The 27,754-nt window shown below is 41.5% G+C and overlaps 3 protein-coding genes across 4 annotated transcripts in view; 2 read left to right on the top strand and 1 right to left on the bottom strand.

Annotated features, from left to right (window-relative positions):
* The window catches only part of naa25 (N-alpha-acetyltransferase 25, NatB auxiliary subunit), a 45,012-nt gene extending 41,193 nt beyond the window's left edge, over positions 1–3,819 (top strand). For both annotated transcript variants that reach the window (XM_022229918.2, XM_022229917.2), the window contains exon 24: positions 1,145–3,819. In XM_022229918.2, coding sequence (XP_022085610.2) covers positions 1,145–1,279 — 135 coding nt within the window. In that variant the 3' untranslated portion in view covers positions 1,280–3,819. The remainder of the gene's footprint in view (positions 1–1,144) is intronic.
* Positions 2,885–10,078, bottom strand: ptrh2 (peptidyl-tRNA hydrolase 2). The gene is made up of 6 exons (XM_022229923.2): positions 9,930–10,078; positions 8,196–8,386; positions 6,474–6,563; positions 5,640–5,761; positions 5,386–5,498; positions 2,885–4,886 (listed from the first exon to the last, which is right to left on the bottom strand). The coding sequence occupies exons 2-6, from the start codon at positions 8,352–8,354 to the stop codon at positions 4,837–4,839; spliced, it is 534 nt and encodes a 177-aa protein (XP_022085615.1). The 5' UTR covers positions 8,355–8,386; positions 9,930–10,078; the 3' UTR covers positions 2,885–4,836.
* A 48-nt stretch (positions 10,079–10,126) lies between these two features.
* On the top strand, positions 10,127–26,226 carry anapc7 (anaphase promoting complex subunit 7). The gene is made up of 15 exons (XM_087140670.1): positions 10,127–10,328; positions 11,998–12,120; positions 13,387–13,563; positions 14,188–14,303; positions 15,994–16,107; positions 16,865–16,952; positions 17,782–17,877; positions 18,205–18,293; positions 18,603–18,720; positions 20,472–20,613; positions 21,621–21,766; positions 22,369–22,481; positions 24,539–24,655; positions 24,993–25,158; positions 25,577–26,226. Exons 1-15 carry the CDS (start codon positions 10,263–10,265, stop codon positions 25,586–25,588), a joined length of 1,683 nt encoding a protein of 560 aa, XP_086996796.1. The 5' UTR covers positions 10,127–10,262; the 3' UTR covers positions 25,589–26,226.
* Positions 26,227–27,754: the final 1,528 nt, after the last annotated feature.

The raw sequence follows: 27,754 nt of genomic DNA, 5'->3' as shown, positions 1-27,754 counted from the left end.
CTTCATGTGGGTATAAATGGCCATTAAATGAAATGATGAATTTTTGAAGAATTTTGAAAACGGAAAATCTTGAAAAGGACCCGGCATCTTGTGTTGCTCACAACTGATGATCCTTCTCTTGCCATATAAATGTTGTACCTCTGTTTTTTACCAAGGAGACTAAAATACATGTACACAGGTTTAGGACTAAATATAATCTGCAACTTTACCTGAACGTACTGGTTTTGGAATGCTATGGCAGATTTTAATAAAACAATCAGTTGCAAAAACGTTTGTAGATCCATTGTTCATACTCATTTAAACTATTTTGAAAGACATATTTGACTATTTAACGTACCCAGACTTAAGTGCTCTGACTTGTACTCGTAATTAGAAGTACTCATACGTACAAGTACTCGTACTCAGAGGTACAAGTACTCATACTCAGAGGTACAAGTACTCATACTCAGAGTTACAAGTACTCGTACTCAGAGGTGCAAGTACTCGTACTCAGAGGTACAAGTACTCGTACTCAGAGGTACAAGTACTCGTACTCAGAGGTACAAGTACTCATGCTCGGAGGTACATGTAGTCGTACTTGAAAACCAGTTCTTATACTCAGCTGGTAAAGTACTCAGATTTTCAGGTACTCAGAAATTTAAGTACTCTGCATTATTCTGTACTCTGAAAAAAGTACTCGACTACAACACTGGCTAAAGCTATACTTACACTTTTGTTACTGGGAACATCATCTTGAGCAAGTGATCATAGTTAGATTTATGGTCATAAACCAAATATTGAACAAAATAAAAGCACTTTTTGTTCTTTTTGGCAGTGTGCAAAAATGATGGGCTTCTGTAAAGCAATGCATAATTTCCTTTCTGGAATATCTTGAAATGTACCAAAATATTGTGTTGAAACATGAACAAAAAGGCATTGAGACATCATGAAACATTGTATTTAAACTGTCAGTAACTAAAAGTTCAGAAGAATGTGTCATTTTCAATCTTTCAACAATCCTCTATTAAAAGTGAATGTCCTAAAAAAAATTGATCTTCACCCAAATGGTTCTGCTGTGGCTTGAACAGACCCCCATGTGTACGTGATGTTCAATATGTTCTTGCTCATAAGATGCAGATTTCTCCTTTCTCTGTCACGGATGCAGAACCAAGAGACCTCTTTAGCCAGAGCCGAGAGCACTGTCTGGAAGCGCATCGAGAAGAGCTACCACGAGAGTTCCAAGGAAATCCTTGAGGTGCTGAAGGGCAAGAGAGACTTCCTGGCCACGTTGAAACTTTGACGGCTGGGGCCTGCTCGGCCCGTGGATCATGTGCATTGAACTTCTATCAAATAGAGCATTAGTTCATGCGAGCCAGTACCTATGAACGATTTAATTTACTCAATATTTTTTTGTTTTGAAGGCTGCAAACACCCGTGTCTTTTTGTGGGATATATTAATTGAGGATTTTTATTTCACCAACTTTTTTTTGGTATGTAAGCTTGCTGTTTTCTGAGGCCATTTTAGAATGCTCAATAGGCTTACCTGGGTGTAATTTAAACCTACGATCTACTACGAGCACAGGCATTGCAGTTTCACTTCGGTTACCGAGCCTTGAAGTAAATTGTGGACATTGTTTGCCCCCCTATTGGCTTTGTGCATGAACCACAGAGGGTTCATCCTTACTATTCTTGGCATTTTTATTGGGATTTCTGATTTCCACCACTCGTGGACTCCCCGCACAATACCTCCTCAACAGTGATGAAGAGAGATGCGGCCAAACACTTCAACCAAATTGCCACTGTGTACCCATAGGCCAGCACTCGCGTCATGCATCTGGTTTGTGAGTTTTCAGATGAAAATTTGTTGTGTGTGCTCTACTTCCCAATTTGCAAAAGCTATGGAGCTCGTGTGAGTGGTCACAGGTTGCCATCCATTGTTCCTGCAAAGGGGCCATAACTTGCAACGTCATGAAATGTGTGATGTGGACCCAAGTTGGCCCAGTGTTATAGGGCAGCTTTAAGGCAAATTTCAGTGACGATTATTGATTACCACTTGGCGATTTTGCGTGGTACCCTGAATACATTTTGTACACAGGTTACCAGGGAAAGTCAACGAGTGGTTGACAAATGGCCATTGCTTGAACTTACCTTCAACAGTAAATACTGCTTAGCAAATTGATGTGTGGAGAAAAATATCAGCAGGGCAAAAGTCGCGAGTAGTGTACAATGCACGGCATTTGAGCTGGTAACCTTCAACTATTCGAATATTTTCCGTGCTTAGGCCGCGTCCAAATTGTTTGACTGTGGCTTAATATTGTACAGGAGTCTATGCTGGTGACCACAGCCAGTTACATAGAGTGTTGTAAAATGTCAAGCCATAGCAGAGAGATTCAGACAGGACCTTAGTGCCTGTATGAAGCAGGTAACTAGCCTGGCGCCCTCACCCATTGTATCCCTTCGAGTTTCCAGCTTATGTATCTGTTCAGCAGCCATATCCGTTGCCTTGAGCCCGTTGGTGAGGCTTTAATGTTTGACAATGAAAGCAAATATAGCTGTGATTACAGTGTAGCTGATATGAGCAATATAAGAAGTCCCTGTTTCCTAGCATACAGATTGTGGTAAATAGCACTTAGTATAAACACTTCTCTGCCACGTAGTGACTGATGCTGGATAACTTCATTCCATTGTTGGCATAAATCTATTTTCAAAATCACCGCTTTGAAAGACTATCTTCCTCTTTGGCTGCGTAGAGCTTGATACACACATTATTTTCCATGCACGAGCACCACCCTTGGCAGTGTAGCAGTATACATGCACATTTGATATCCTGAATAAAAGTTGCTGGAAAGAAAACAGGAAATCGTATCAGCACTCAAAAGATCAGTTACTCTAGAATTTCATGCTCTATCATGTCTATTATATTTTGTATTTATTTTTCCAAAGTAATGGTTCACTACGTTCACTGTGGTGTTATATACTTAGACCTTTAAAACAAGGGATTAAAATTTAAACAAAGATTAATTGGTCCCAAAGTTATTTCACTGTTAAATTGCAAATCAATAAAGTTGCGTCCAGTTTGAGTTTGAAGTCCGAAGCACAGCTGGAGGAAAGAAATGAAAACTGGAAAACAGTTTGTGACCTTCATTTGTTTCTGTGAGCGAGAAAAAAGGAAAAATTGGTTTGCTGGAAATAGTTTGAATGAGATCTGATCAAAGTGTGATGATCGCAGTTGGTGGTGGTTGATGTCAAAGAAACCGTAGGTAACACGCTGCTGCAGATTTGTGGGTTTTACAGATGTACCTCAGTTACTTCGAGACGTCACACTCTGTTCTCAGTTAGAACGGAAGTATAGAAAACTTTCACAAAGTTTTGCAGGACATTCTGCATGGACTCCTTTTATGGCAGAAAGCAACGTGGTTGATTTTGCTCAGAGCAGCTGTCACAGAGCTCAGTACAATAGTCATCACTGTGCTTACCGCCATTGATGAGGGCCACTGTAAATGATCAGTGAGGGCGTGACCATGGTCACAAGATTCATCTAGACATTCATCTGTTGTCCAAATCAACCTTTTACACTTGCACCCTCCTTTTTCTGATCTGGAAAATTGCCTCATCGTGCTTTGTAATTTCCCAAAAGACCATGTTCAGGTAATTTGTGCAGCATGCTTCAAATGTGAGAGTTTTTGTTGATGCAAGCCACGTCTGCCCTTTGCATACTAGTTTTAAAGCAAGACGTTGTTTTGAAGTGGAAATAAGTTGGCTTTTTGAAGAGTAATTGAATACTTTTCTACCTGAAATTAACAAATAAAGAAAAAAAAACAAACAAAACAGACCTTTAAAGTGCTTGTTTGTGTCTGTTCATTTTTCCTGGGAAATAAAAAAAATGCATCATTTCTAATTTAATTTTTAAAAAGTTGGAAACATTTGAAAAATATATAACCCCTTGAAACAGACGCAGGCATCACTGATTTTTGTTTATTAGCATAATTGGCACAAAGGCTTTCATGTCGTGAAAAATGTATTTGGTTACCATATAAAGTTCTACATTAAGTATATTTCCATTTTGCTCACGATATCTTTTAGAAATTATATCTTCCAAACCCCAAGTTTATCTGCTCTGTCGCCCCACTAAATTTGAAACTAAAAGTTTAAATTTCATTTAAACCCATTTGTATTTTGACTTTGCCTCTGTCGGCGTCCCAAGCTTCCTTTTCAACTCTCTGTCCCACTGCAATTTGCCACTCTCAGTTCCTCGTCTACTTGCACTGCTGGGACACTGCAGGGGGGCCAATAGGTTGTCATTTTTTCACCTGTTATTTCCTTGATAGTGTTTTATGCTCTTAACACTTGAACACTCCCAAACCTCTTGAGTGTATGGAGTAGCATGCAGGCTGTAACTGGACTCAATGTAAAGAATGGTAAATGTGTTTAGGAAAGGAACTTTTAATTCATCTGTTTTAATGTAAATGGTTTTAGAAATGAGTGAAAAAAATGAGTACAAGTTATGCAACAGCTTCACTCCAAGTTAATCAGAGTACATGTACATGGGCTGATCCACATGAAGCACAGGTCTTTTAGTGTTCAAATGATGACAGCAAATCACAACCATCTGGGAAGCACTATTAAACGGGACTGGTCCTCTATGTTGTGGGTTATGCCACCGGAATTTCAGAGTAACGTGTCTGAGGACTTCAGATCGAGGACCATCATTCCTGCAGTCAGCAGGCTTCGGTCTGAATGTTCACTAGTGCCCGCTGGTGCCATGTTCCCGATGCAGAGCTGATCTTTGACACCTACTCATTAGGAAGACAATTTCCATTGCAACCACTGTTACAGCTGGGTTGTGTACGGCAAACATCAATAAAGTTTCAATTCCCCTGTCACTTCGTCTACTAACGAGGCCGGTCCTGGGGGCAGAATAAAACGAGGACAATAACTGTCATTTTGTCTATTTACACTGCAGCTCAACTCGTCACATTTTGTGGCGACCACAGATTTTGCCAAAGTTGGGCTGTGTGGATGGAACACTGGAACAGCAGTCCAGATCTGCCGGGTTCACTTCCTGATTCATTCAAGAAATCAGAGAAACTACCACCAAAAGGTCATACAAACTGTCGATATTCTACGTCAGTTGGAAAAAACTTGACAAGTGGATTACATGTACATCTGGATTACATCGGTGTTCTACCAACTAAGTCAGAATCTTTCATACATATGTCATGTGGTCAGGATCATAGCTTAAGTTGTAATCTTACAACATCAGTAGTACTGAACATCCAACAAACAACGATTTCTATGAAAGTTTGTTGACTGTGTATTTAATGTATTTTCTTCAAGAATAAGGCAAAAATGCCAACTCTGCCTTAGTGGGAAGATTCTGAATGCCCTTGCTGGTTTTGTTCCTACCTGGTCCAACTCCTAGTACTGTCCTAGATCCTGGGGCAATTTGTGTCCTGCCTGCGTCTTGTATGACTGCTGTGGTCAGGCCTAAACTGCGGGCTTTCAAGGCAAGTTCAATCCTGAAAAGTAAACATGAGCATTGGATGAGGATAATCCTGTGGATGGCGAACAATAAGGCAAGCAATTTAAATCATAAAAATAAAAAGAAACAAAGCAGTTGATACTTAAACGGCGTAACCGTTTTGCAAAAGGAGGCTTACAATACTTCCTCATCTGGTGCCTTGACTACCACTTTAGGCTGTCCATAGTTCTCCCACTCCTTCAGCATATCGGGTTGGCGCCTCGCTGCCTGCTTGTAGCAAGACACGGCAGCATGGCTGCACTAATGGCAAATAAAAGAAACAAATTAAAAATCAAACTTCTCGACAGCAAATGGACAGAGAAAATGCATCATCACCAGCATGATGCAAAGTATTTTTATGTAAATTGGGAACACACAGCGATGAAAGTATGAATTTCAGATCAGCAGAAGAGGAATTCTCAATCGAGTCTGTTCTTTTCACATCACAGTTATGTTTTTCCTAAAAGTAACTGCTAAAACTATGGCTGGCCATCTGTACAAAATTCAAACTATGAATCTCTTGGTGTTAAAAATCTCACCCAGCTATCAGAACACCAGATAATTATCACCTACTCTAACATGCTAATTGAAAATATAACCCTATTCAAAATGAATGGGGCAGATGTCCATTTTGAATGAATTTGTGAGGTAACATGGATAACTAACCAAAAGGCAATATTTCGGCAAACTCTGGTCACCCCTACAAGTTGTAGGCAAAATGAGAGTGGTCTATAGGATATTTTCTGGAAAGATGAGGCTTTGGAGTTTCCAAGTTTTAGTCAGTCTCAGTTCTGACTATATGACTCGTTTCATTTCCGGATATGCTGAATCTGGAAAACTGTTTGAAAAGTATCAACAATCATTGATATAAGTTACCTGTAACATAGATAACTCACACATTGTTTAAACAGGCAAGTTACAAATATGATTGAGTATAGAGTGAGCCATTCATTGTGACTCAGTTGGCACTCACCTGTGCAGCAACTTTTCCTTTACCCATTTTCAAATCCGTCCTGACAACCAGAACCAATTTATATTCACCCGTCTCCCCCATGACGCTAACCTTCATCAGAGTAAATAAATAACAGACAGACAATAATTGATTAAAAATGAGTTTGGAAAAAACGGGCAAAAAAACCACGACAACTGCATGTTAACAAAAAAGGAAGATGGATACCACACATCCTCACAAACTGTAACAGTAACAAGAAAAGGTGCAGTAATTCAACGAGAATGAGTCAGTCTGATATTCCAACAGTGCATGCCCAAAATGAGGCGCGTCCACGGTCATTCGGACACGTGTGAGAAGTCTGCCCTATTACTACGGCCCTGTATGGACTTGCACGTATGCTTTGTTCCTGAATGACTTTGCTTTTTGGAACTAATGACCTAGCTCATTTAGTTGAAATAATTGCAAAACAGCTCGGCAGTGAAGGGGTTGTGGACACTGGCTGTAAGTTTTCTTGCCCCCTCCATTTTACGAGGGTGTAGGGGTCCTTTCTTCAGAATTTCGAGAATCAGACCTGGTATTGTAACAGCACTGTGACTGAGGCTGGATTGGAAAGTCTTGAAAGCGGCCGGCAGTTTCATGTACATCTACAACAAGTGACTGCAGCTAGCGGATTCTGGGGAGGTTGTGTTTATTTGCGGCACTGGCAAAAACATCTGACGCAGCCTAACAACTGTATTTGTCATTCTGCATCACTACCACAGTTTTTAGCTAGAGATTAATAAGGGGTGTCTGAACATCTCTGACCAAAACGGTTGCATTTGAACCTAAAAAATGATGATATGCGACCAAATTGTTTAATTCTTATCGCCAATGGCAATCATGATTTGTGCCTGTTAGTCGCCCAAGTTGTCAGTCATATTTCAAAAACGATCGCAGCCCAGTATTCTTCTCCGTGCACCGAGTGATGTGTCTCTGATCATGCGTTTTTTCCACCGTCTTACTACGTACACAGCATGAGCCCACGTTAAACTGCAAAGTACGTGTAGCTTGCATGTAGGTATAACACGCACGTACAGGTGCTGGTTTGTGGTGGTCACGCGCTGCATAGAGTGTGTTTGGGGAGCTGAGACATTTCGCATATTCATTAGATGCACTAGCAGTCTATGCACACCACAATTACAGTGCAGCAAACTTGTTTCAGTCCCAAATGTTATTTGAAACCAAAAGGTTTCAAGCTTCCCTTGGTCCAGTCTGGTCCCAGGTACGAAATGGTCAAGAGTAAAGAACAAATGTGGATGTGGATTGTCTTTTCTTTCAGCTTTTTTTTTCATATAATTGGTTGCCATTTTTTATTTAGTCCACAAGCACAAAATCCAAAGCCTGTCTGTCCTGCGGATAATTGACAGAATAATGTTTCTATGTGTTTTGTCAGATTTTGTACAGGTAACTTGTGTATTTTGACAAATTGGGTACAGTATGTACAAAAATCTACCTGGAGCCTAACTTTAATTTCTAGCAGCCACTGGCTCCTTATTTTCCCTTTCTCTGTAGAGTAGTGGCTGACGCTCTGTTATTTTAAGGCAAATGTGGACACCCCATTTTCAAATGCTGGCCAAATCAGAGAGGAACAACTCTTCCCATGTTTTGACCAAGCTTAGAGGTGTGGGGCAGGGCGGGCCATGAGACAGAAGATAGGGGTAGGGCATTGCATCGCCCCTCTGGATCCAGACTGTCCTTCCTTACATTATCACCCGACGCTGCTGTCTCAGCTGCCTGTTGGTCCTGCAGCATGACTTGCCGGCCATATTTGCCTTTCAGCAACCAGCCGAGCAAGACACCGGCCCCCATACTCATGATGAGGTTAAAGGTCATCGGACTCATCAAGTCTTCAAACTTCACCATTTTCACTTCAACGGATGCAACTTCTGTTCAATCTGAAGAGGGACAACATTGTGAAATTCAACTACAAAACAGTACAATTACAGGACAATACAGCCTTTTCACAATAGTGCGCCACCAAGAGTTTGCAACGCGTTGGCCAATCACAATGCGCGGAATTTGTCGACACATTGCGCGTTTGGAAAGGTTTGACAAATTTCGCGCGTTATGATTGACCAATGTGATGCAAACTCTTGGTGGCGCACTATTGTGAATCTCTCATATTAACAGTATAATAGTACAATAGGCCCAAAAGGGAAGAGGTCCATATACGAATACCAGTAATTATTCCTTACGGTGACCTATTAACTGTCAGTGCTCTTTCCGGCCCAAAAAATAACAGCTGTTACTAGTGAATTATTGTTGCAAGTCACTTCTTATTTTTCAAATAGTTGACCTTATTACATGTAATTAAATATGACCTAAAAACAACTTCTCCTCAGACGAGTCAGTTTTATCTCAAGAATGGACTGGATTTCGAGTGAGAATACAACTTCCAATACACGTTGAGGTAGAACAAGTTGTGTGGAAACGAGTGAGTGGTGACCAGATACGGAACTCTTGCTGTCTGATTTACCTCCTTTATCGTCAAGCAAACTTGCATGCTCAATGCTGATTGGTCAATCCGTGGCGACAAACAATGTGACATACATGTATAACTGTGTCGCACGATCCATGTCAAAGCCCTCTTAATGCATTGTTCAAACTCCATGAAATGCACAATTTTTATGCACAAAGCAAACTGCACAACTGCAAAATTTACTGTCAATTCAAAAGTGGTGCGTTTGTGCCCATAGGCTTTGATTACATCTTTACTGCACGTCAAGTTTGCTTGAAGATAAATTCGTTATCATGCTCGGGCTTCAAAGATTGTATAGCGCGCACAGCGGCACAAGATGTACATGTGTATTATTTCACCGTGAATACGCATAAAATGTTGTTATCACATTAAACACACCAGGCACTGACGCCATGACAAGCATGTACGCACTATACATGTACATGTACCTGTGCCTATGTATGCATTAACGTTCACTCGAATGGCACCCATGGTGACAACACCTTTTTGGCCGAGTTCTCCATCTTGCGCCACAACGCGGCCCTATTAGATCTTTGCTGGTGCTCATGAAACACAGAATATTAAGTGCGTCTGTGTCCCATATAAAAAGTATAAGCCTATGTTACTGTATGTATGTACCAGTACCACTCGGCCTTTAAACAACAGACTAACACAGCATAGACACACTACATTATTCTGCATTCCACTCGCACTCATGTGATAAAAAAGCAAGAGAAAATAGGGCATTTTTATTTGGGCCATACAAAACTTTCGACAAATTGGAGTAAAAATATTACACCATGCTTGTACTTGTAGTTGGTTGCGTTTATAAATTCTTTAATAGGGGGCGCTAGACCTATATAACATTAACCAGCATGACCAGTGTTATAAACACTGGCATTAGCAGTCTTCTCAGAAATTCCACAATTTCCTTCCTCCATGTTCTGGTAAACAACACAGTTTATCAAAAGTGTACTTACTAGATTCCTGAAACCTTTATTTTAGGTCATCATTTGGCCTAACCCCAAACAATGAGCGATTAAATGTTGGTCGACCGGTTTGCCGTGAAGGGCACCGGCACCAAATGCGTAGTAGTCTGAGCCTCGTGGTGTATCACGACTCTCGCATTTGCAATGTTTGTACATAGTTTGTATGCCGCCCCAATGTAGCCTGGAGTACGAGGCTATTCTGTGTCAAAGGTCAAACTTTTAATCAGCATTTGATTTTCCGAGCGGCAAAGTAGCTGAAGTTATTTCTCAAATTTTGTTCGTGAATATCCACATTTAAGGTGATTAGTTTCAAAATAGTAGAAAATGGGTATTATCGACCAGGTGAGAATGCTTCATGAGGAGGGATTGTTTTCGAATGTGGCGATTTTGGTGAGTGAATTTTTCGGGAGGATTGTTTCGGCCTGCACCTGCCATGGTCAACATGCATGACATGTACTATAGTATATGCAACTCTAGTGTAGCCTAGGCCTAGGCTCTAGCCCAGGTGGCCTGCCTGACCGCACTACGTTACGGAGGGAGTCCAGGGTATAAATGGTGCAAAATCGGGCAAAAAATTTTGTAACTAACTCCAATCCGTCCTTATATCTCCACATTTGGTGGGTTAAGAAATTCGACACATTGCCACAGACCACAAAATGAAGAAGATTATCCCGGAACGTAACGTTAAATTGTTTCTTTCAGCGTATTCTTGAATTCGTATACATGTAAACGTGTACATGCGCGTGCGTGTATCCGAGACCAGCGCGGTGAATTGAGCATGTGTGATTTTGCATGGTAACCAGATTCTGGTGTACGCATGCGCATACACATACAGCAAGATATCGTGCATATGTTCGTGTTATATTAGCTTTTTGCAGAGGACTTTCTTTTGTTACTCGGAGCAAGAATGGCGGAAGTCATCTCAGAATGTGCAAATTGTTGGGCATGTTCGTTTGAAGAGTCTGAAAAAGGTCATGCTCGAATATCTGTAAAAGCTTTGATGAGCCCTGGCACTATCCAAAAAGTCTTTGGCAAAGTTCTGACACAATTGCATTCAGCAAAATTTAGAAACAAACAGTACTTCTACTCCTGGTGAAAATTTCTATTGCTTTTAAATTCTTTAATGAATAAGTTACTTTTTGAATTGTTGTAAAATTTATGTTGCTTTTCATTTGAATCTGCTTGAAACAAGCCTCCATAGTTCAATTTTTCTTATTGAAAACAAAAGAAAATTCTCCCTTTCATAAATTTTGCATTGGAATATTCAAATTCTGAAAATAATATTCAAATATTTGATAATCGATCGAATATTTGGATATTTGGCACAGCCCTAACTAAGAGCCCCACAGTTCTACTTATATCCATACCCACAGTTGAAAGTAGGATTTTTGTTTTTCAACTTTGCCCATTTCTTATCTTTTAACCCTAACCCTGCTCCAAGCATGCTTTAAGCACCATGTTTTGTCCAACAATATCCAACAACAAAAAGTATGAATACTACTCAATCCAACAAGGTCCAACACTTGAAAATGTTCCGATACTGTTCAATACAACAGCAGAGTCATTCCAGCATTTTTGAAAACCCTGCTGAGTTCTACAAGATCCAACCAGAATATGCCAATCACATCTACTGCTCAATCCAACAGGATCCAACAGGTATTTACACCTGTTGGATCTTGTCGTGTTCAGCTGGGTTAGGGTTAATGTATGTAAAGACTGCTGCAAAATTTTAAGGAAGCTAATCATCCTAACCAGGCATGCCAGGGAAAGTTAGCTAAGCCTACGTACATGTAACAGCATTCCTTGGATATCTTCTTTCCAGGTGTAATGTGATTTATTCCATACCTACCCTAGAATTGCGGGGTTTGTCACGCTCAATTCTCCAAACATGCCAAGTGACGTTTGTCACACATACCACTCTCTGAAAAAGTTTCAGAGGGCAGAGTGCGATGAACCCGTATTTCTAGGGGTAGCAAAAAATGTTCTATTTTTGGCAAAGTAATGGTGGTAAATCAAACCGACTTTGGTATAATACATGTACTTGATTTGTCTAAAACAGGCAAGCCTCGTGAAAACAGCAAGTGAGCAGAATTCTGAGCTGCTTACGGGCCCCGAAAAGTACCAGCTGCAAGTCTACTATGCCGACGCACTGTTTGAGATGCAAGAGTATAAAAGTGCAGAGGTAGAGTGGATTGAAACTTTTGTTAGCGACAGGAATTCATGCACAAGCACATTGCTTTATTATAAGGATACCCACATGTAGGATAGGCCAGGTTCACAGATCACCTCTGGAAAAGCCATCAGTCCCATACAGCTTTCCCGTTGAAGGGCCCTGACAGTTTGGGGGGGGGACCTGTGGAAAGAAGTCCATGTACGCACACCACTAATTGTTCCCTCCAGTTACCTGTTTGCCATTTAAAAGCAGTAAAATGACCTAAAAAGCCAATTTTAGCAGGGAAAATATTGAGGTATTCACGTAAAAAACACTAAGAATTTTTCAGACCAGTCTTATAGGAGTTGTACACAAGGTGTCAAGCAGTGTCCATACGGAACTCTTTTTGGACCTGAATAATTTAAGTTAAATCTGAATAATATGGAGTGTGTTTACTGGGCTTCCATTTTCAATTGTATTTGTATTGGCATGATGCCAAACTTAGTAAAGAAGCGCAGGTGATATCTAGGTGAGGCAAATGCTTGGCAGCGCGTTGTGTTGTGAATTGCCTCCATTTTGAAGTTGGCAGCTTTCTTTTGTTAACGTCTTCTTTGGAACAGTGAATATTTTCACATACCATAAAACATTACCCTGCTCCCTGAAATTCAATGCCAGCAATGTTGTTAGATTCAGTTTGAAGCCCATAAGAGTACCTGAGAAGCTTGCTAGCGTCATAGTTGTGGTCTTTGATGTGGCATTATGAGCCCTGAGCTGGACCAAGAGAGGGCGCAATTTTCCTAGTAACAGAGGCTCCTTTGGTCAGAACTACACTTCACTGGGTGACACAAGACTATGAGGGTGCGTTTGCGCCGTTACTCCTGTTAACACGAGTAGGATGCGTGCGCATTACACTCGGGTACAGGAGTATACTCCCCCTCTAATACTCCTGCTGACCCTCGGGTCATACTCCAGCCGTTCGAGCACCCAGGAGTATACTCGTGTTAACGCGAGTAGTTCGCTCAAACGCACCCTGAAATGCATGCATTACAGTCAGGTGGCTACCAGCAAAACGAACACTCCTGACCAATATGGCACTTTTCAACTGATGAAGGGTGCATCTGCTCAAGGTGGATACAGTGAGAAAACCTTAAAAGGGCTGTAAACTAGAGCCAGCAGAACAAATCAGAAACAAAATGTAGGGTGTAAGTTCAAAATAAGAAAATCTTTTTCTTTTTTTTAAATCCACAAGCTGACAAGGTGGCTATATCTCCTAAGTTTATTGTTTATATTTTAAAGGTGATCTACAGGAAAGCCCTGCAAGTCAAGAAAGTCCTAAACAAGAGCAAGGCCAAGGCCTCCCAGCCACCACCTCCAGCCACCTCAAATGACGGCCTGCCCTCCGAGCTGAATGTCCGCTACAGAATCTACGAGTGCAACTACCACCAGAAGAACTACAGGGAGGCCATAGCAGTGGTGGGTCTGGAATCCTGTCTCCTAAATCATCACACCTCATGCATAGTTATGAGCAGGGGAGCCTCACTCACTGGTCTGGTACTTAAGGGAAATAGAAATGTTTATCGCTTACTCCTTGCACCAACTTCATGTTTAGTCATACTTTTGGGTAGCACAGAAGCTGAATGAAACAGTATCCATCCTTGGGTAGTTTTCATGACCCTCTTGGGTGGAAAAGGCCATGGTTTTCTATCTGTTGGATGCTGTTAGTTTCATTGAAATTTATTCTTCAACTTCTGCTTTTTGACTGCAACAGTTTGAGGAGTTTGCTTCGAGGAAAACTTGAATCGTGCTGTTGATCAGGCAAAATGACAAGTCCAAATATATGTGACTTGAAATCAAAGATCATATACATTTACTCAGCTCCTATACCGCAGGCAGGGCACGCACTGTTTTAGCCAGGGGGTGCCTGAGGGTCTGTTGGACACCCCCGTAGGCCATTTTGGGCACCTTGTTTTTTACAACTTTATTTTGCTAGCAACTCGGATGTCCCGTTATTCACTTCCAAGCATATACAGGTACATGTATGACATGCTGACAGAAAACCCCAAGAAGCATGCTTATTGATTTGTTTTTTGATTTTAGTTGGAGAGCATTCCAGCCAAGCAGAGAAAGCCAAAGGTCAACATGGCATTGGCCAAGCTGTATCAGCGAATCGGCAACGAGCGACCGGCAGTCACATGCTTCAAAGAAGTCCTCAAGTATGGATCGGCCTTTTTTTCTCTCTTCAAACATTGGTTTTAGATTTTATCAACCTGAAGCATCACCGTCTTGATTCCTTTGAAATCTGTCAGATTTTGAAGGATAATACACAGGATTGAGAAAGATAGATCCCAATCACTTTGACTATTATTGCATTCATTTACTTCTAATGCCTACCTGTTGTATTGTCACGGGTTTAGACAGGTATGTACGACATGTGACAATTAAAAATGATCCCTAGTCATTCCACGTGCCCTCAACCGGGTCTTGAGGACATGCAGAGATTTTCTAAAATGTGGACTGTCGAAAACAACAATCAGCCTTGCACACATTTCTGGCTTTTTTTTTTACTTAACCCACTTTGCCTCAACATGCAACGATTTTTCAGAACTGTATACGGTGTTGTAAACTCAGATCACGTGGTTTGCCTGAAAAGCCACCATGTTTTTGAACTGTATTATGGGAAACTTTCTCCGTTAACCGGCTCCGGTTACTCGCGTCAGGCCCAAGTTGGTGTTGGTAGTTGCATACAAGCAGTCAAAGACTTGCTTGCATGAGTAAGCGCAGATGAAGTAATCAAACATGCTGGGGAGAGACTAAGACAGTTTGTTGGAGGCACCGCACTCATGCCTGTATTTGCCAACTTGAGGGCGGTTTGCATTTTGGCAAGCAACCACACCTTGTGAAGAAGTATTCAACTCAGAAGTGTCACCGATGTGCGGAATGTGGTATGACAGTAGTAATGGATTTAAATCCTAGTTACTGGTTAACACCTGTATGGATTATAATGGATGTATCATTTAGTCCCTGTCGATGGTATTATGTAGGAGTGAGGGAGGTTTCAAGCTAATAACCTCTGCTTCATCAATTCTCATGCCTAGTTTGTAGTATTTTGATAGATTCATGACAGTAACGCTTGCATTCCAAATTTTGTTTAAGCACAGAGAAAGTGTCACTAACAGTGCACTGTAGAGTATTACGATGTGGGGTAATCAGGAAGGTTAACCACTACCAGCCGGGGACTCCGAAATCGGAGCCGTATGGTTTATATGTGTGGCCGGGGTCTCCGAACTCGGACAAAGGAAACAGGGCCCTGTAACAAAAGACCGTACTCCGAACAAAAGACCAGGCTGCTGGGCATGACCGGCATTTTTCACTCTCAAAAGTGGTGATAATCCAGCGTTATTTTGAAACCGTATACCAGGGTTTGGGGTATTTAGAGCAAGAGGATTACCACCGGGGACAAAAGCTCTCCACCACCGCAGCGATGAGCCACACAGCACCGCTGCATGCTAATCTGGCCCCTATTGAAAAGAGGTCAGCAGTGCACTGAGCCAGGTTCGTGAACAAAAGACAGTTGTATAACACCGCACAATCTGGGCTCAGTTTACAAGGCTGCAGGCCTAGCTGAAATATTCGGGCGTCAATGAAGTTTACCTGTCAACTTAGAGTAGTGCCTGAAGATTACTCCGTGCGGCTATAAACGACTGTTAAATGGAATGATGAATTGTTGAAGGATTTTGAAAACGGAAAAAATGATAGTCATGCCGGCCCAGCATCCTCAACGTTGAAAAATGCCCCGGCCCGAAGTGGTTAAAGCAAATATCCCTCAGATATGATTCCTGCAGTTTTCCAGGGGAATCCCCATCATTACGTAATCAACAATTCAGTGTCACTCATTCTTTGCAGGCAGTGTCCTCTGGCCCTTGAAGCTGTCCTGGGCCTTCTGTCACTAGGGGTCAAGGGAACAGAGGTTGCCGCGCTGACAATCAACAGTCTACCAAACACCAACAACTTGGAGTGGTGAGCAGTAAATCAATCATGATCTTACCTGAATCATTTTGTATAACTTACACAAAGGACCCAAAACCTCTTAGGTTACAGAAGCTTGTGCTGTCAAATAGGCTGAATTGGGAAAGCTGAGTTAAGTGGGTGTTCGGTCTTTGGGAAAAGTCTTTGGAGCAGCGTAGCATTGTAGTCCATTCTTTTTCCGTGTCCCCAATTAAACTGAAATATGAAATGAGACACGAGGAATGAAGCTGTCGTACCAAGGCAGTGTTGGCTGACCACGTTTAATGTAAAGGAGTACAGTCGTCCAGACATACAAATGACCTAGTTATTCATGAACTCATGACTTGAACTCTAGTCTGAGTCCTTGTGTAAATATTTAAACATTTGCAGTGCACTTTTTTTGTACAAATGCTTAGATTCCTTTGCATAACCAAAAGCCCCAGCACTCTGAGCTCATCTACGTGTGGTTTTCCAAGCTTGATTTCTTCTGTAAATCCTCACGCTAGACATCAGTACTTGCAAGACTGTGTGGAATTTCATCTGCTGCTGTAAACCGTAACCTGAAGAACTTTTTAACTATGTCTTGTATGTAGCAGTTGAGGGCACGGATGACCCCTGGAATTTAGAGTCATCTTGCCTTCCAAATGAAAGTACATGTATATCAGACTCTTGCCAAAACTCAAGATAATAGTGAGGTCTTTGTTTTACAGTTCACCTTGATAGTTCGAAAATCTGGTCGGTAGCTAGAGTGATTTGGTTTCTCTCCTAGGTTGACGTTTTGGCTGAAAGGGCACGCCTACAATGCCAGCAAAGATTATGCCAAGGCTGTCAGTACTTTCAAGAGCCTAGAGTCTGGGGTAAGTCCGATCACCAGAAAAACCAGTTCCAATTGGAGATTCTCTTTTACCACGCAGTAAATACCAGTATTTCAGCTTAGTGACATGGACTGAAAGATCTCCAAATTCCTGAATAATGGCCTGGATCACCCTCTAGTCAATCAAACGAGTCAGAAGTGACCTGAGCCTACTTAGAATTAAAATCCTTCCAGAGAATCTTGAACTGTGTCATAATGAAAACCCTCAATGTTTTTCCCCATGTATTGTCCACTTCCATCAGGATTCCAAAATGGGTGACACATCTAGGTCAAAGAACTCCGTTTTCTCTTTCTTATGCAATCTAAAACAGAATTACCAAGAAAATGAACTGGAGACTTGTTTTGTGGGATCCAGTCACAAATGCCATTGGTGAAGCACAAGATACCACACGTACGCATTGGCCAAGTTTTAAATACTGGTGTGTTCTCCATGCAGGGGGCACTGGAATTAGCACAGCCATTCCTTGTATCAGTCCTAGGGAAATCATTGCTTTGTATAAACATTTAAGTATGCTCTCGTAGTCACACCTGGGACTGTGATTTTTACCTGTAAGGGCTGATGAATCGAAAGCTACTCCGATGCATTTTGCATCGCACATTGTCTCTTGACATCGTCGCATGAAAATGTAAAATCATTTTTCCGGCGAGTCTCTTTTACGCTTCATTGTATGTGGTCATGTCCCACAATCTGACACAAAAGAAAATGCGTCAATGTTAAACATCCAGGCGACTGCTTATTAAAGCAAAACCACCTTCGACAAATTGTGTGCTTTTTTTTAATCCCTTTCTTTAACCACTGCTCATTTTTCCAGAGTGTTTTACGAGAGAACAGCATCGTGCTGTGCTGTCTAGCTGAGAACCACTTCCTGGCAGGGGACCTGGCAAATGCTGCACTGGTATACAAACGGGTAAGAAGTCAAATCGATGTGAACAAGATTATCTTTAACATAAAGAATAAATATTCCATGAGGTTCACTTTTCCTTGAAAATATTCTCTAGCCCTGTCCATTTTCGGTTTTATCACAAACAAAAGTTAGCTATTTTTCACTGTTCTGAATACCAATAAAGATTGCACATGACTTGCCATTGTTTGTCAAAGATACATGTACTTGTATCAGCTCTTGCAATCTACCGATTTTTTTTTGTATTGGTTGAAAACCAGATCATATCTTGTCACTGTCTCTTTCTTCAGTGAGTAATGCAGTTTTGTGCATGTATTTCCCAATGTATTTTAGGTTCACAGTTTGGATATGTTGTGTCTAAGAGGAATGGACATCTACGCTTACTTACTCGCACATGAAAAGCAAAAGGAGGAACTCATGAGGTCAGGAAGTAGTGACCAAAAATTTAACAGTACATTGCCATTGAACCGTTAATTGCGAAAAGTCTCAAGAGGTACAGTTTTGTAATAATTTTTAAATTGAAATCCAATAGATTGTTGAAATTCAATAGATTGTTCTCTTGTGTCATCTCGAATTGAAAGCAAGGTTAACTTTTCATTTTGAGAACCACAGAGTAAATGTACCAGCAATAAAATAAAGTTCTTTACAGATTCATGCCAGTTTACTTTTAGAATGATTCAAAATTTGTGACCAATTTCAATTCAAAAGCACTCCCTTCTTTCCCTGCTCAGCCTTGCGTCCAAACTGATGGCGGTAACCGAGCAAAGAGCGGAACCCTGGATTGCCATGGGCTACTACTACTCCAACATACCATCCAGGGCCAGCAGGGCTGTCTACTTTGCCCAGAAGGTACACCTGCTTTACAGAGCTTCACAGCGCTCGGCGCACCCATTACTTGTGCACAATTTCACCACCGACTACCCCCTCATGTTGATTTTATTTCTTAGTTTTAACCACTTCCTGCCGGGGACTCTGGAATCGGAGACCTATGGTTTATATGCGTGGCCAGGGTCTCCGAACTCAGACAAAGAAACAGGGCCCTGTAACAAAAGACTGTACTCCGAACGAAAGACCAGGCTGCTGGGAATCATCGACATTTTTCATTCTCAAAAGTGGTAATAATCCAGCCTTGTTTTGAAACTGTATACCAGGGTTTGGGGCATTGAGAGCGAGCGGATTACCACCGGGGACAAAAGCGCCCCACCACCGCAGCGATTAGCCACACAGCACCGCTGCACGTTAATCTGGCCCCTATTGAAAAGAGGTCAGCAGTGCACTGAGCCAGGTTCGCGAACAAAAGAAAGTTACATAACACTGCACAATCTGGGCTCTGTTTACAAGGCTGCAGGCCTGGCTGAAATACTCGGGCGTCAATGAAGGTCACCTGTCAACTTAGAGTAGTGCCTAAAGATTACTTGGTGCGGCTATGAATGACCGTTAAATGAAATGATGAAGTTTTGAAGAATTTTGAAAAAGGGAAAAAAATACATTCATGCCGGCTCAGCATCATCGACATTGAAAAATGCCCCGGCATGAAGTGGTTAAAGTTTCAAAAATTAGATTTCATTGTGATAATGAGCTGAGAGATCTGTAATACCCTAGCTGTGCTCCACTGTCGGGCTAAGTGCTGATAATCTCAGAAGTTGCTCATTGACGTTGTTCAAAGGGTGTTTATCAGAAGGCATAAAACCCTGACGTGCTGCATTGCTGAGGATGATGTGCAGCTTTAATGCTGCCAACATGTACGATGCCGCATCCCTAAGAAATGGCACTTGAAGATCACTCAGAAGATCGTGTATACCCCTTGCTGGTTCTATTTTGAATTTACTCCAAAACAACTTGGGTTCCCTGCTTTGCAATGAAGTTATCTAGGACCAGTGTTGTAATCAATATCATTCACGAGACCCAATGCAAGATCACTCACGAGGCGAGTCACAAGTAACGGTATAAGGTAACAGTTCATTCGATGCTTTTGCCTTAAATTCAGACTGGAGGGCTTTTGTGTTGGTTTTGTGATGGTCTTGTGGTGTCTTGTGTGAAGGGGTCTCGACTAGGGCTGAGTCAATTCAAATAATTCACCATTCGAATATTCGACCTTCAATTCGATGGACGTACCGACTGACAGATTGCTGATGAACAAACCATAAACAAAATCAGTTGCAATAATGCACACAATTGTACATTATGATCACTATGATAGCTTCTCACATCTAGGAGCATCTCCAGCTACAATGTAGCAAGATTTAAAAGACAAACAATACGTCTTGCCCTGTCAAAAATTTCTATTCCATTTAAATTTTTTAATGAATAAGTTACTTTTCGAATTGTTGTAAAATTTCTGTCTCTTTTCATTTGCATCTGCTTGAAACAGCCTCCACAGTGCAATTTTTCTCAATTAAAACAAAGGAAAATTCTCTGTTTTCGTGAATTTTGCATTCGAATATTCAAATTTGGAAAATAATATTCAGATATTCGATAATCGGTTGAATATTCCCAGCCCCAGTTTCGACATTAACACTGATTGGACAACCATGTCAAACTCCTGGCTAAACATCGTGAACTTGTGTCATTTTCCTCATTTCATCTCTTACTACGGACAGGCCTATCAGATTGATCCACGGAATGTGCAAGCTCTTCTTCTGAAGGGTTGTGTCTTGAAGGACATGAGCAAGACGCAAGAAGCTCTGTTACACTTCCGAGAAGCAGTACGGATGGCTCCCTATAGATATGAAGCTCACCAAGGTAAGCCATCACTGTTCCCGTATTCTCTGATCATTTTACAGTGAAATGTTCCTTTTTATGTAAGTTGATGTCCTATAGCATCCATAATGCTCGAGGATTTTCCAGAATTACACTTTTGAGTCTTTGAAATCCAATTGATATCAGTAAGTAAGTTACAAAGTTAACCCCTTCACGCCGGGATTCTTTTGACCGTGCCCCTTCACGCCGGGATTCTTTTGACCGTGCCCCTTCACGCCGGGATACTTTTGACCGTGACTGCTGGGCTGTGGTATGCCCAGCATGCAAAGCTCTGTCCAGCAGCAGGCCCACATTGAAACCACAGGTGCATGATGGATAGAATGTATGTGTGGTATGCACTAATTGTCACACAAAGCCGTGGCTGTGGACGGCTCCCAGTACGAAGGGGTTAATTAAGCGTGATATGGAGCAGCCTGTGAAATAGTTCTTTCGGACTAACTATAATACTGAGGGAAAATTGCATTAAAAATGGCATCATAGGATTCTTTGTAATTTCAAAGATGGCAGTCACAATCTTTGAATTTCTCAAGTCTCGGTCTTCTTATTTCTGTTGAATAGCCTGTTCTTAATTTTTATTAACCTTAATGTTATTTCCAACCTATCCTTTGAAATCATTGCAACCAGTTTAAAAGATTCTGTAGGTTAGGGAGTCCTAACAGATTTCATAGCTGGCCAGGACTTAGTTCCTTGTGCTGACATAACAAACAGACATCTTAAAAAATATACGTCCTGTACTTATTTTAGACAGGCAATTTCAAAATTCTTCCTGTTTTTTTAAGAAAATTATGGTGATTACCACAGTAAACTCTGAATTCATTGTTGAAATAAGTGAACATTGTTGCAGTTTAGCACTGATAAAAAGAGACTTTCACAGCTGGTTTCCTTCCCATGTCTTGTCATCTTGCGAACGCTGCATACATATTTCGATCGTTATGTTTTGTAGGTTTTAAAAGGCCTAAAACTGACATTACTTCAGTCTTTCCTCCCAGGTCTTGTAGAATGCTACATCAAGGCCAGGAAGATCAGAGAAGCCCTCACCACAGCCTCCAATGCTTGTAAGGTGCTGGGTAACAGTGCACGGTCCCTGACGCTGTTTGCTTCTGTCCTGGCCAAAGACAGCCTCACAGTGGAGAAGGTAAACAACTGAGTGCAAGTCCATATTTGTGCAACAGCGAGCCCAAATTCTGTTTTGCAACATCGGATCAAATGCCCACTCTGCGAATTCACAAATGGTGAACACTTTCCAACTGCAACGATTTTCACTGCAAACGTCTGGTGATGTGGAATTGGCGTCGCTTTCACATTCACCTGAAGTATGAACCAGCCATAACCACTTTGCACCGGGGTACCTGGTACCGGAGACCTTAGGTTTTTACGCATAGCCGGGGTGCCCGAAATCGGACAAAGGGGCTGGGCCTTGCAACAAAAGACTACTCGGAACAAAAAGCCGGGCTGCTGGGAATTGCCAACAGTTTTTCAGTCGTCAATAGCAGAGGAAATCTGTCATTTTGTTGAAACAGTATACCACTATTTGTGCCATTCAGTGTGAGCGGATCACACTATAGTCAGATCTTGTTTCAAGACGGCAGTTTCTAGCTCGGTCCAGGGCAAGTTTTGTCAGTTTGTCTTTCTGTTAGGTTGGTTGGAAATTCTATCCTGATGAAAAGCGAAAATGCTTGAGGTTTACATGGAATGATCGAGAAAGAAGAAATTTCTGGATGGTGTTTATGTGTGCAGGCCAAGACAATGTTAGAGAAAGCTCTAGCTCAGGAGCCTACCTACCTGGATGCTGTCTACCTCCTGGCAGAGGTTCTTGGGGAAGAGCAACAGTACACAGCGGCTATAGAGCTGTGAGTATCGGACAAATGCTAACCTCCAGAATGGGTAGAAACCAACACTGAGCAGCGTTGCAGTCCACACCTGTCATGACCATTACAAGACCTCACAAACTCAACACAAGACCTCCAGTCTTGAGTTCAAATCGCAAGCATTTCAGATAGACTACAATGACAGTATTCCTTTGTCACTGTTCACCCTGTTAGCTGTGACAGGTCTTATGGTGTTGTGATAGTCTTGACTAAATGCTGAGTTTGTATAATTTTGAAATTAGTGATTAAACTTTAGACATTCATCTTTGCATGACCATTCCTAAACCAGAGCTTTATCCCCTCACCCCCCTCTCCCCCCAAAAAGCAAGATTTTTTTTTAAATTGTTACTTGTGAAATGTGAGACAGTTGGATGTGTGACTGTTCCTTATTGCTTAAGATTTCCTTATTGCTTAAGATTAATTTTTCCCATTACATTAAATGTAAGCACCTATTTTCATGCAGGTTTTAGTAGTTGTATTCCTTACGTCAGGCATGGCAATCTTTCTGGTTTAACCGGAATTCTGTTATTTTCCCTTCAAATTTGTGGTCTTCGAGTTCAGTGTAAAAATGGAATTAAATTTTGGGGGTAAGTTGTAAGGGGGTAAATGTTGGTTGACTAACGCAGCTCTTAAAATTTCCCTAATTTCCAGTGAAATTTGTACATTGAAACAATTCGATTTACACGTTGCTTCGGGACAGTATAAGCAATACCCTTTGAAATGTACAATGTACATGTATGTTGGAAACAAGGAACGAATTTCACTGATTCCCACAAACCTAAATTCTCTTTACGTAGCCAAAGGAGGGAACCGGTGACAAGTGCAGTCGCTTGCGCTTCACCTTAAAGCTACTTTGCGATTGTGTGAATGCCCGGTGTCACATGAAAATCCGACTCCCGTAAAAGTCAGACTCTTACCTGTTATTGGTTAATTCCCTCTCTCACATGACCGGTCATTCTCGTAATTATCATACGTACGCATGCACATTTCTCCCAATGGGTCCTTGTTTCAGAGAGACGTAAATTCATGGCAGCGCTGCTGCATGGCCATGTGCAAACTGGCTTTTGGAAATTGGTACAAGTACGTCTGTACGTACGTATACACGTTCACATGCAGTCAGGGAAAAATGGAAATCATGGCGGAAGGAAAGAAGTTCGTTGAGCGTGGAGCTGCCGATTCGAAAGAGATTGACAAATCAGTAAAAAAACAAGTGGAATTGGTCAAATTGTTACTGGCTAAAACGGAAGATGAGCACGTAATGGGCGACTGCCTTTACAAGCTTTACAATCCTGGAGAAGCATGATGCAAGTGGTATTATATTTGTATCAGGTACGGTACTCCCGGAGATAAAGCATTGATACAGCATGCAGCTAAGTACGATAAACGCCGCAAACACTTCCGTGACAGGAAGAGGGCTTGGCAGAAAGCACTGGAATGCCTAGCTGCAAAAAGAAAGAAGAGGATGTCAAATCAACATCCTCACATTCAAACAGCCATTTCAGGTTTTACGAGTCCAATTAATCAAAAAATTAAGAGTAATTTAAAAAATGAGAAATATCTTTACTATTGAGAAGATTTTGCTTCAATGAATTGGAGGCAAAGGGCCCATGACTCACCTCAGATTGCACCACAGAGCATCTAGAATCCAAAATGTTCCCATGGCCTTAAGCAGGCCCCAGACCCCACGCCGTAAGGGCTTCATGCTCCACGCTCCCAGTAGTCTTCCCGTGATAAATTTCATCACAAATTATTTTCAGGGTTTTTTTTTCTTCATGCCCATTCACATGCCCGTTGCATGTTTGGGTAGCCGCATCAGATTTTTTCAGCGTTTTGTGATTTATTCCTGTTTTGTACTGACGTCCAGCCAGTGGTAGCCAAATATATATGACCTAAATAGGAAGAGAGGTGTCGGCAGAAAAGAGTGGCAGAATCCATGCAACAATTTGTTGTTGGCTGTCATGTACAAAGTCCGTTCTGCGCGAAAAAAGTGTTGTCTTAAAAACAATCTTTTTCTTTCTTTTTCTTTTTTTAAAATTTAGATTACGTCGTCAGCTGCACCATCAGAGCACGTGCAAGCTGCATCAAATGCTGGGGGAGTTCCTATCAGCAAATAATGAGCTACAAGAGGCATTGGACCAGTACAGCATTGCCCTGGGGTGAGAAGCTTCCTGGACCTTCCTTCATCATTGCACTCACAGCTACACTTTCCATGCCAAGTTTCAAGTTACTTTGAAAATTCATGGATGTTGGAATCCCTTAACCCTAACCAGACCTCAGTCCTTCACTAGTTGGAGGGCTTAGGACTGTTAGGGTTAAGGACTTCAAGCTTTTTTGGTCTTACTAATTTGAATCCCACAGTGGCGTCAATTTAATTAAGGCCCTGCCTGCTAGAAATTGTTTTAAAATTTCAAAAGCTTTAGCTAGGAAGTGTTACACACTTCGCAGGGTTGTTATTAGTTAATCTTCAGGTCAGTTGTCTGGGGGTTTTTTTAGGATGGATCCAACAAACAAGAAAGTCCTGGATGGCATTCAGAAGGTTGAGAAAGTAACGGACAGTATCGACCGTGGCCAAGATGACGATATGGAAGCACTTGAAGAGAGTGGAGAAGATGTGGACTTTGATGCCAGTGATACGGAAGTATCCTGGGCTGACAATGAGGCGAGTCATTACCCATTGCCTTAATCAGGATGGCTAATCTGTGGCATATCTACTTAGGGGCGGAGTTCACTCTACCTCCTCTTTACTCTAAGACCTGGGCTTTTCACTGCGTCAGGTTGCCCATCTTGGTCCAGTTGGTTTAGGACTAGGTCTTATTGGCAGGTAGTTTTTAATCTAAGTTGATACTTGGTAAGAAAGACCCAGTAGGGTGTTTGTGTTCATGAGCAAGATATTTTGCTGTGATGTCGTCCCCGAAATGAAAAAAGTCACCCTGTGAGGAAAAATGAAATGTTAAGCCCGTCTCAAAGGGTCAGTTACCTATCACTAGACTGTTCAAACTTAATAGAAAGGTCACTAGAAATTATTATTGGCCTGGCCATCGGGGGTAGTAAGATCTGTCCTTCTTTTTTCTTCACAGTGGTTCAGCTGATGTAGACTCAACAGCCAGTCAACAACCAGGTGTAAAGGCCAGCCCCGAAAACTTTGAAACTTTGCTCCAAAGGTTTTCTTCACAAGACGTGTTGGAGTGGGTTGGAAAAGGATGAGGTTGCAAGTGTTCCATTGTCAGAGTTGAAAACAAAAGGTCCCACGGACCCAAATTCAAGGTTTTGTCATAAATAATATTTTATTATTTGTAAAATGTGGCCTCGTAGATGTTGCAGACTTGTAAATGGACATTTTGCATTTCGATGGCTTGTGTATTTCAGAGGGGAGTTTTTATAGTATCTACGATTTGTCTTGAAATGTTAGGAACATAGGTATCTTGATTGTAGCCAGTTGTGTACTGAAGAATACTTTGGTAAAATATCGCAAGTACAAAGGGCTTACTGCACCACAGTACATTTATGAATTTTGAGCTCAGATGTATACCAAAAGATGTGAAACTCGTCAATAATGGAAAAACTGGTAAGTAGATGGCAATTTTTTTTATTGATGAATTTATTTAACCTTGCTTAATGCTTTTTGTCCGAGTTTTAGCTGGACGCTTGGTGGATGTTTGAATGACATGTGCATTAATATTTAACAAGTATAAATAAATATCGATTTATGATAACATTTTACATCTCACAGATATTGTTCTGAGTAATTATTAATAGTTTTTACAAAAAGGTTTGACTAAGCAACCGTAACCAAACCATCCAAAATTACAACCGTCTAAAACCACCCCTTTTCGACCCACTGAGACAATTATGTTCCTTAAATTTGTTGCACATGAGTACATGTGAAAAGAATACAGGCACTTCACAATAGCGCTCCTCCAAGAGTTTGCAAAGTGTTGGACAATCACAAGGTGCGAAATCTGGAGGACGCATGGCACGCCTATTTTGGTGTCCAGGGGTGGTAAGGCTGCATTCGAATCTATTGTCTAGGGCTACGTCTAGGTCTTCACTCCATTGGAAATGCATGGAGACGCGCAGACAATAGCCCTAGCCGTAGCTCTGGAAGCCCATCGAGTTAGACATGGCCTTCAAAGACTGGTTCCCCCGTCTGTGCGCATAATTTTTTTCCCTCAGAAGGGTAATTATCATAAATGGGGTACACAAACCTTTAAGTACATGTATAAGACACAACAAAATTGCTTTTCTGGCTGACTTGCATGCTAGCTCTGTTTAGCATTAGAAGAGCGTTGTAGGCCTAGGCCTACTTAGAACCAACAAATGACGGTTCGACTCTATATGCAGCAGGCTAATTTTTTTTCTTGGTGGGGAATTCGAGGATGTTTTTATAAAACAAAAGTACAACCCGACATTTACCTGAACACTTAAGTTTCTAAGTGCAACTACATTGATCTAGCTTCCAGTTAACCACGCCCATGTAAGATAATTACCACCAACCTTCCTAAGAAAAAAATTACGCGAACGGCAACACAGACACGAACGGCACGTACCGTGCATGACCATAAATTTTAAACAGCGCCATCTATTGTTTTCCTTGCAAATGTAAGTCCTGTCGCCAGACGTTTTACACTGAGTTTAAATGAGTTACGGTAAAGTGAATCTGACTAAAGGCAATTGTACCAACACTACACACAAGTTACCAGGCTGAAATTGGCACGAAATTCGGGCCGGATTTTCGGCTAGCCTGATTTTCGGCTGGACGCTATTTTTACGGCTACAAGCAACCCTTCACGTAACCGGCTAGAAATTCTACGGAGGCCGATCAAGGCATAGCAGAAAGAGCCCATAAACGTCTACAAGTTACAGAAAAAAACAATGTCAAATAAATCCTTCCCTGTAATGTATCTTAGCTGTGAAACAACTTGAACAACTGAGACTTTTTTTCACCAACAGGAAACACGGACGGAATGTGTACGAAAAAACACAAAGCCTTCATGCAAAATGGATGAGGGCGCTAGTGCAGACAATGATGGCCCCGAAATAATACCTTCGCGAACGGGTTCGCAATTTGTATACTGTCAATTTCTCTTCTATTAAGGAAGTTGGAGGCATATGAACTCGGCCATTTCTAAAGAAGCATGGAATTTAATGGCAGAAATATAAAAGAGTGCTGGACCTTATTTAGAGAGTGTGAAATGCGAAAAAGCAAAAATCGAAATCGCTCTATAATATTGATTTCAGGAGTCAGCGCACCCGAT

The sequence above is a fragment of the Acanthaster planci genome, linkage group LG09, assembly GCF_054643075.1.
Source record: "Acanthaster planci isolate LZ-2023a linkage group LG09, COTS_SCS, whole genome shotgun sequence".
Classification (NCBI taxonomy): Eukaryota; Metazoa; Echinodermata; class Asteroidea; order Valvatida; family Acanthasteridae; genus Acanthaster; species Acanthaster planci.
Note: the sequence above shows the minus strand (reverse complement) of the source record. Positions and strands in the feature narration are given on the sequence as shown.

Excerpts from the sequence above, each read along its gene's own strand:
- ptrh2 (XM_022229923.2), bottom strand. The coding sequence starts at position 8,354 with ATGGTGAAGTTTGAAGACTTGATGAGTCCGATGACCTTTAACCTCATC. Across the intron at positions 6,564-8,195 it reads CAGCAGCGTCGGGTGATAAT|GTTAGCGTCATGGGGGAGAC; the intron begins GTAAGGAAGGAC and ends ACTCTGATGAAG. Across the intron at positions 4,887-5,385 it reads AGTACTAGGAGTTGGACCAG|GACCGGCCTCGTTAGTAGAC; the intron begins GTAGGAACAAAA and ends TTCTGCCCCCAG.
- anapc7 (XM_087140670.1), top strand. The coding sequence starts at position 10,263 with ATGGGTATTATCGACCAGGTGAGAATGCTTCATGAGGAGGGATTGTTT. Across the intron at positions 10,329-11,997 it reads TTTCGAATGTGGCGATTTTG|GCAAGCCTCGTGAAAACAGC; the intron begins GTGAGTGAATTT and ends TGTCTAAAACAG. Across the intron at positions 16,953-17,781 it reads TCAAGAGCCTAGAGTCTGGG|AGTGTTTTACGAGAGAACAG; the intron begins GTAAGTCCGATC and ends TCATTTTTCCAG.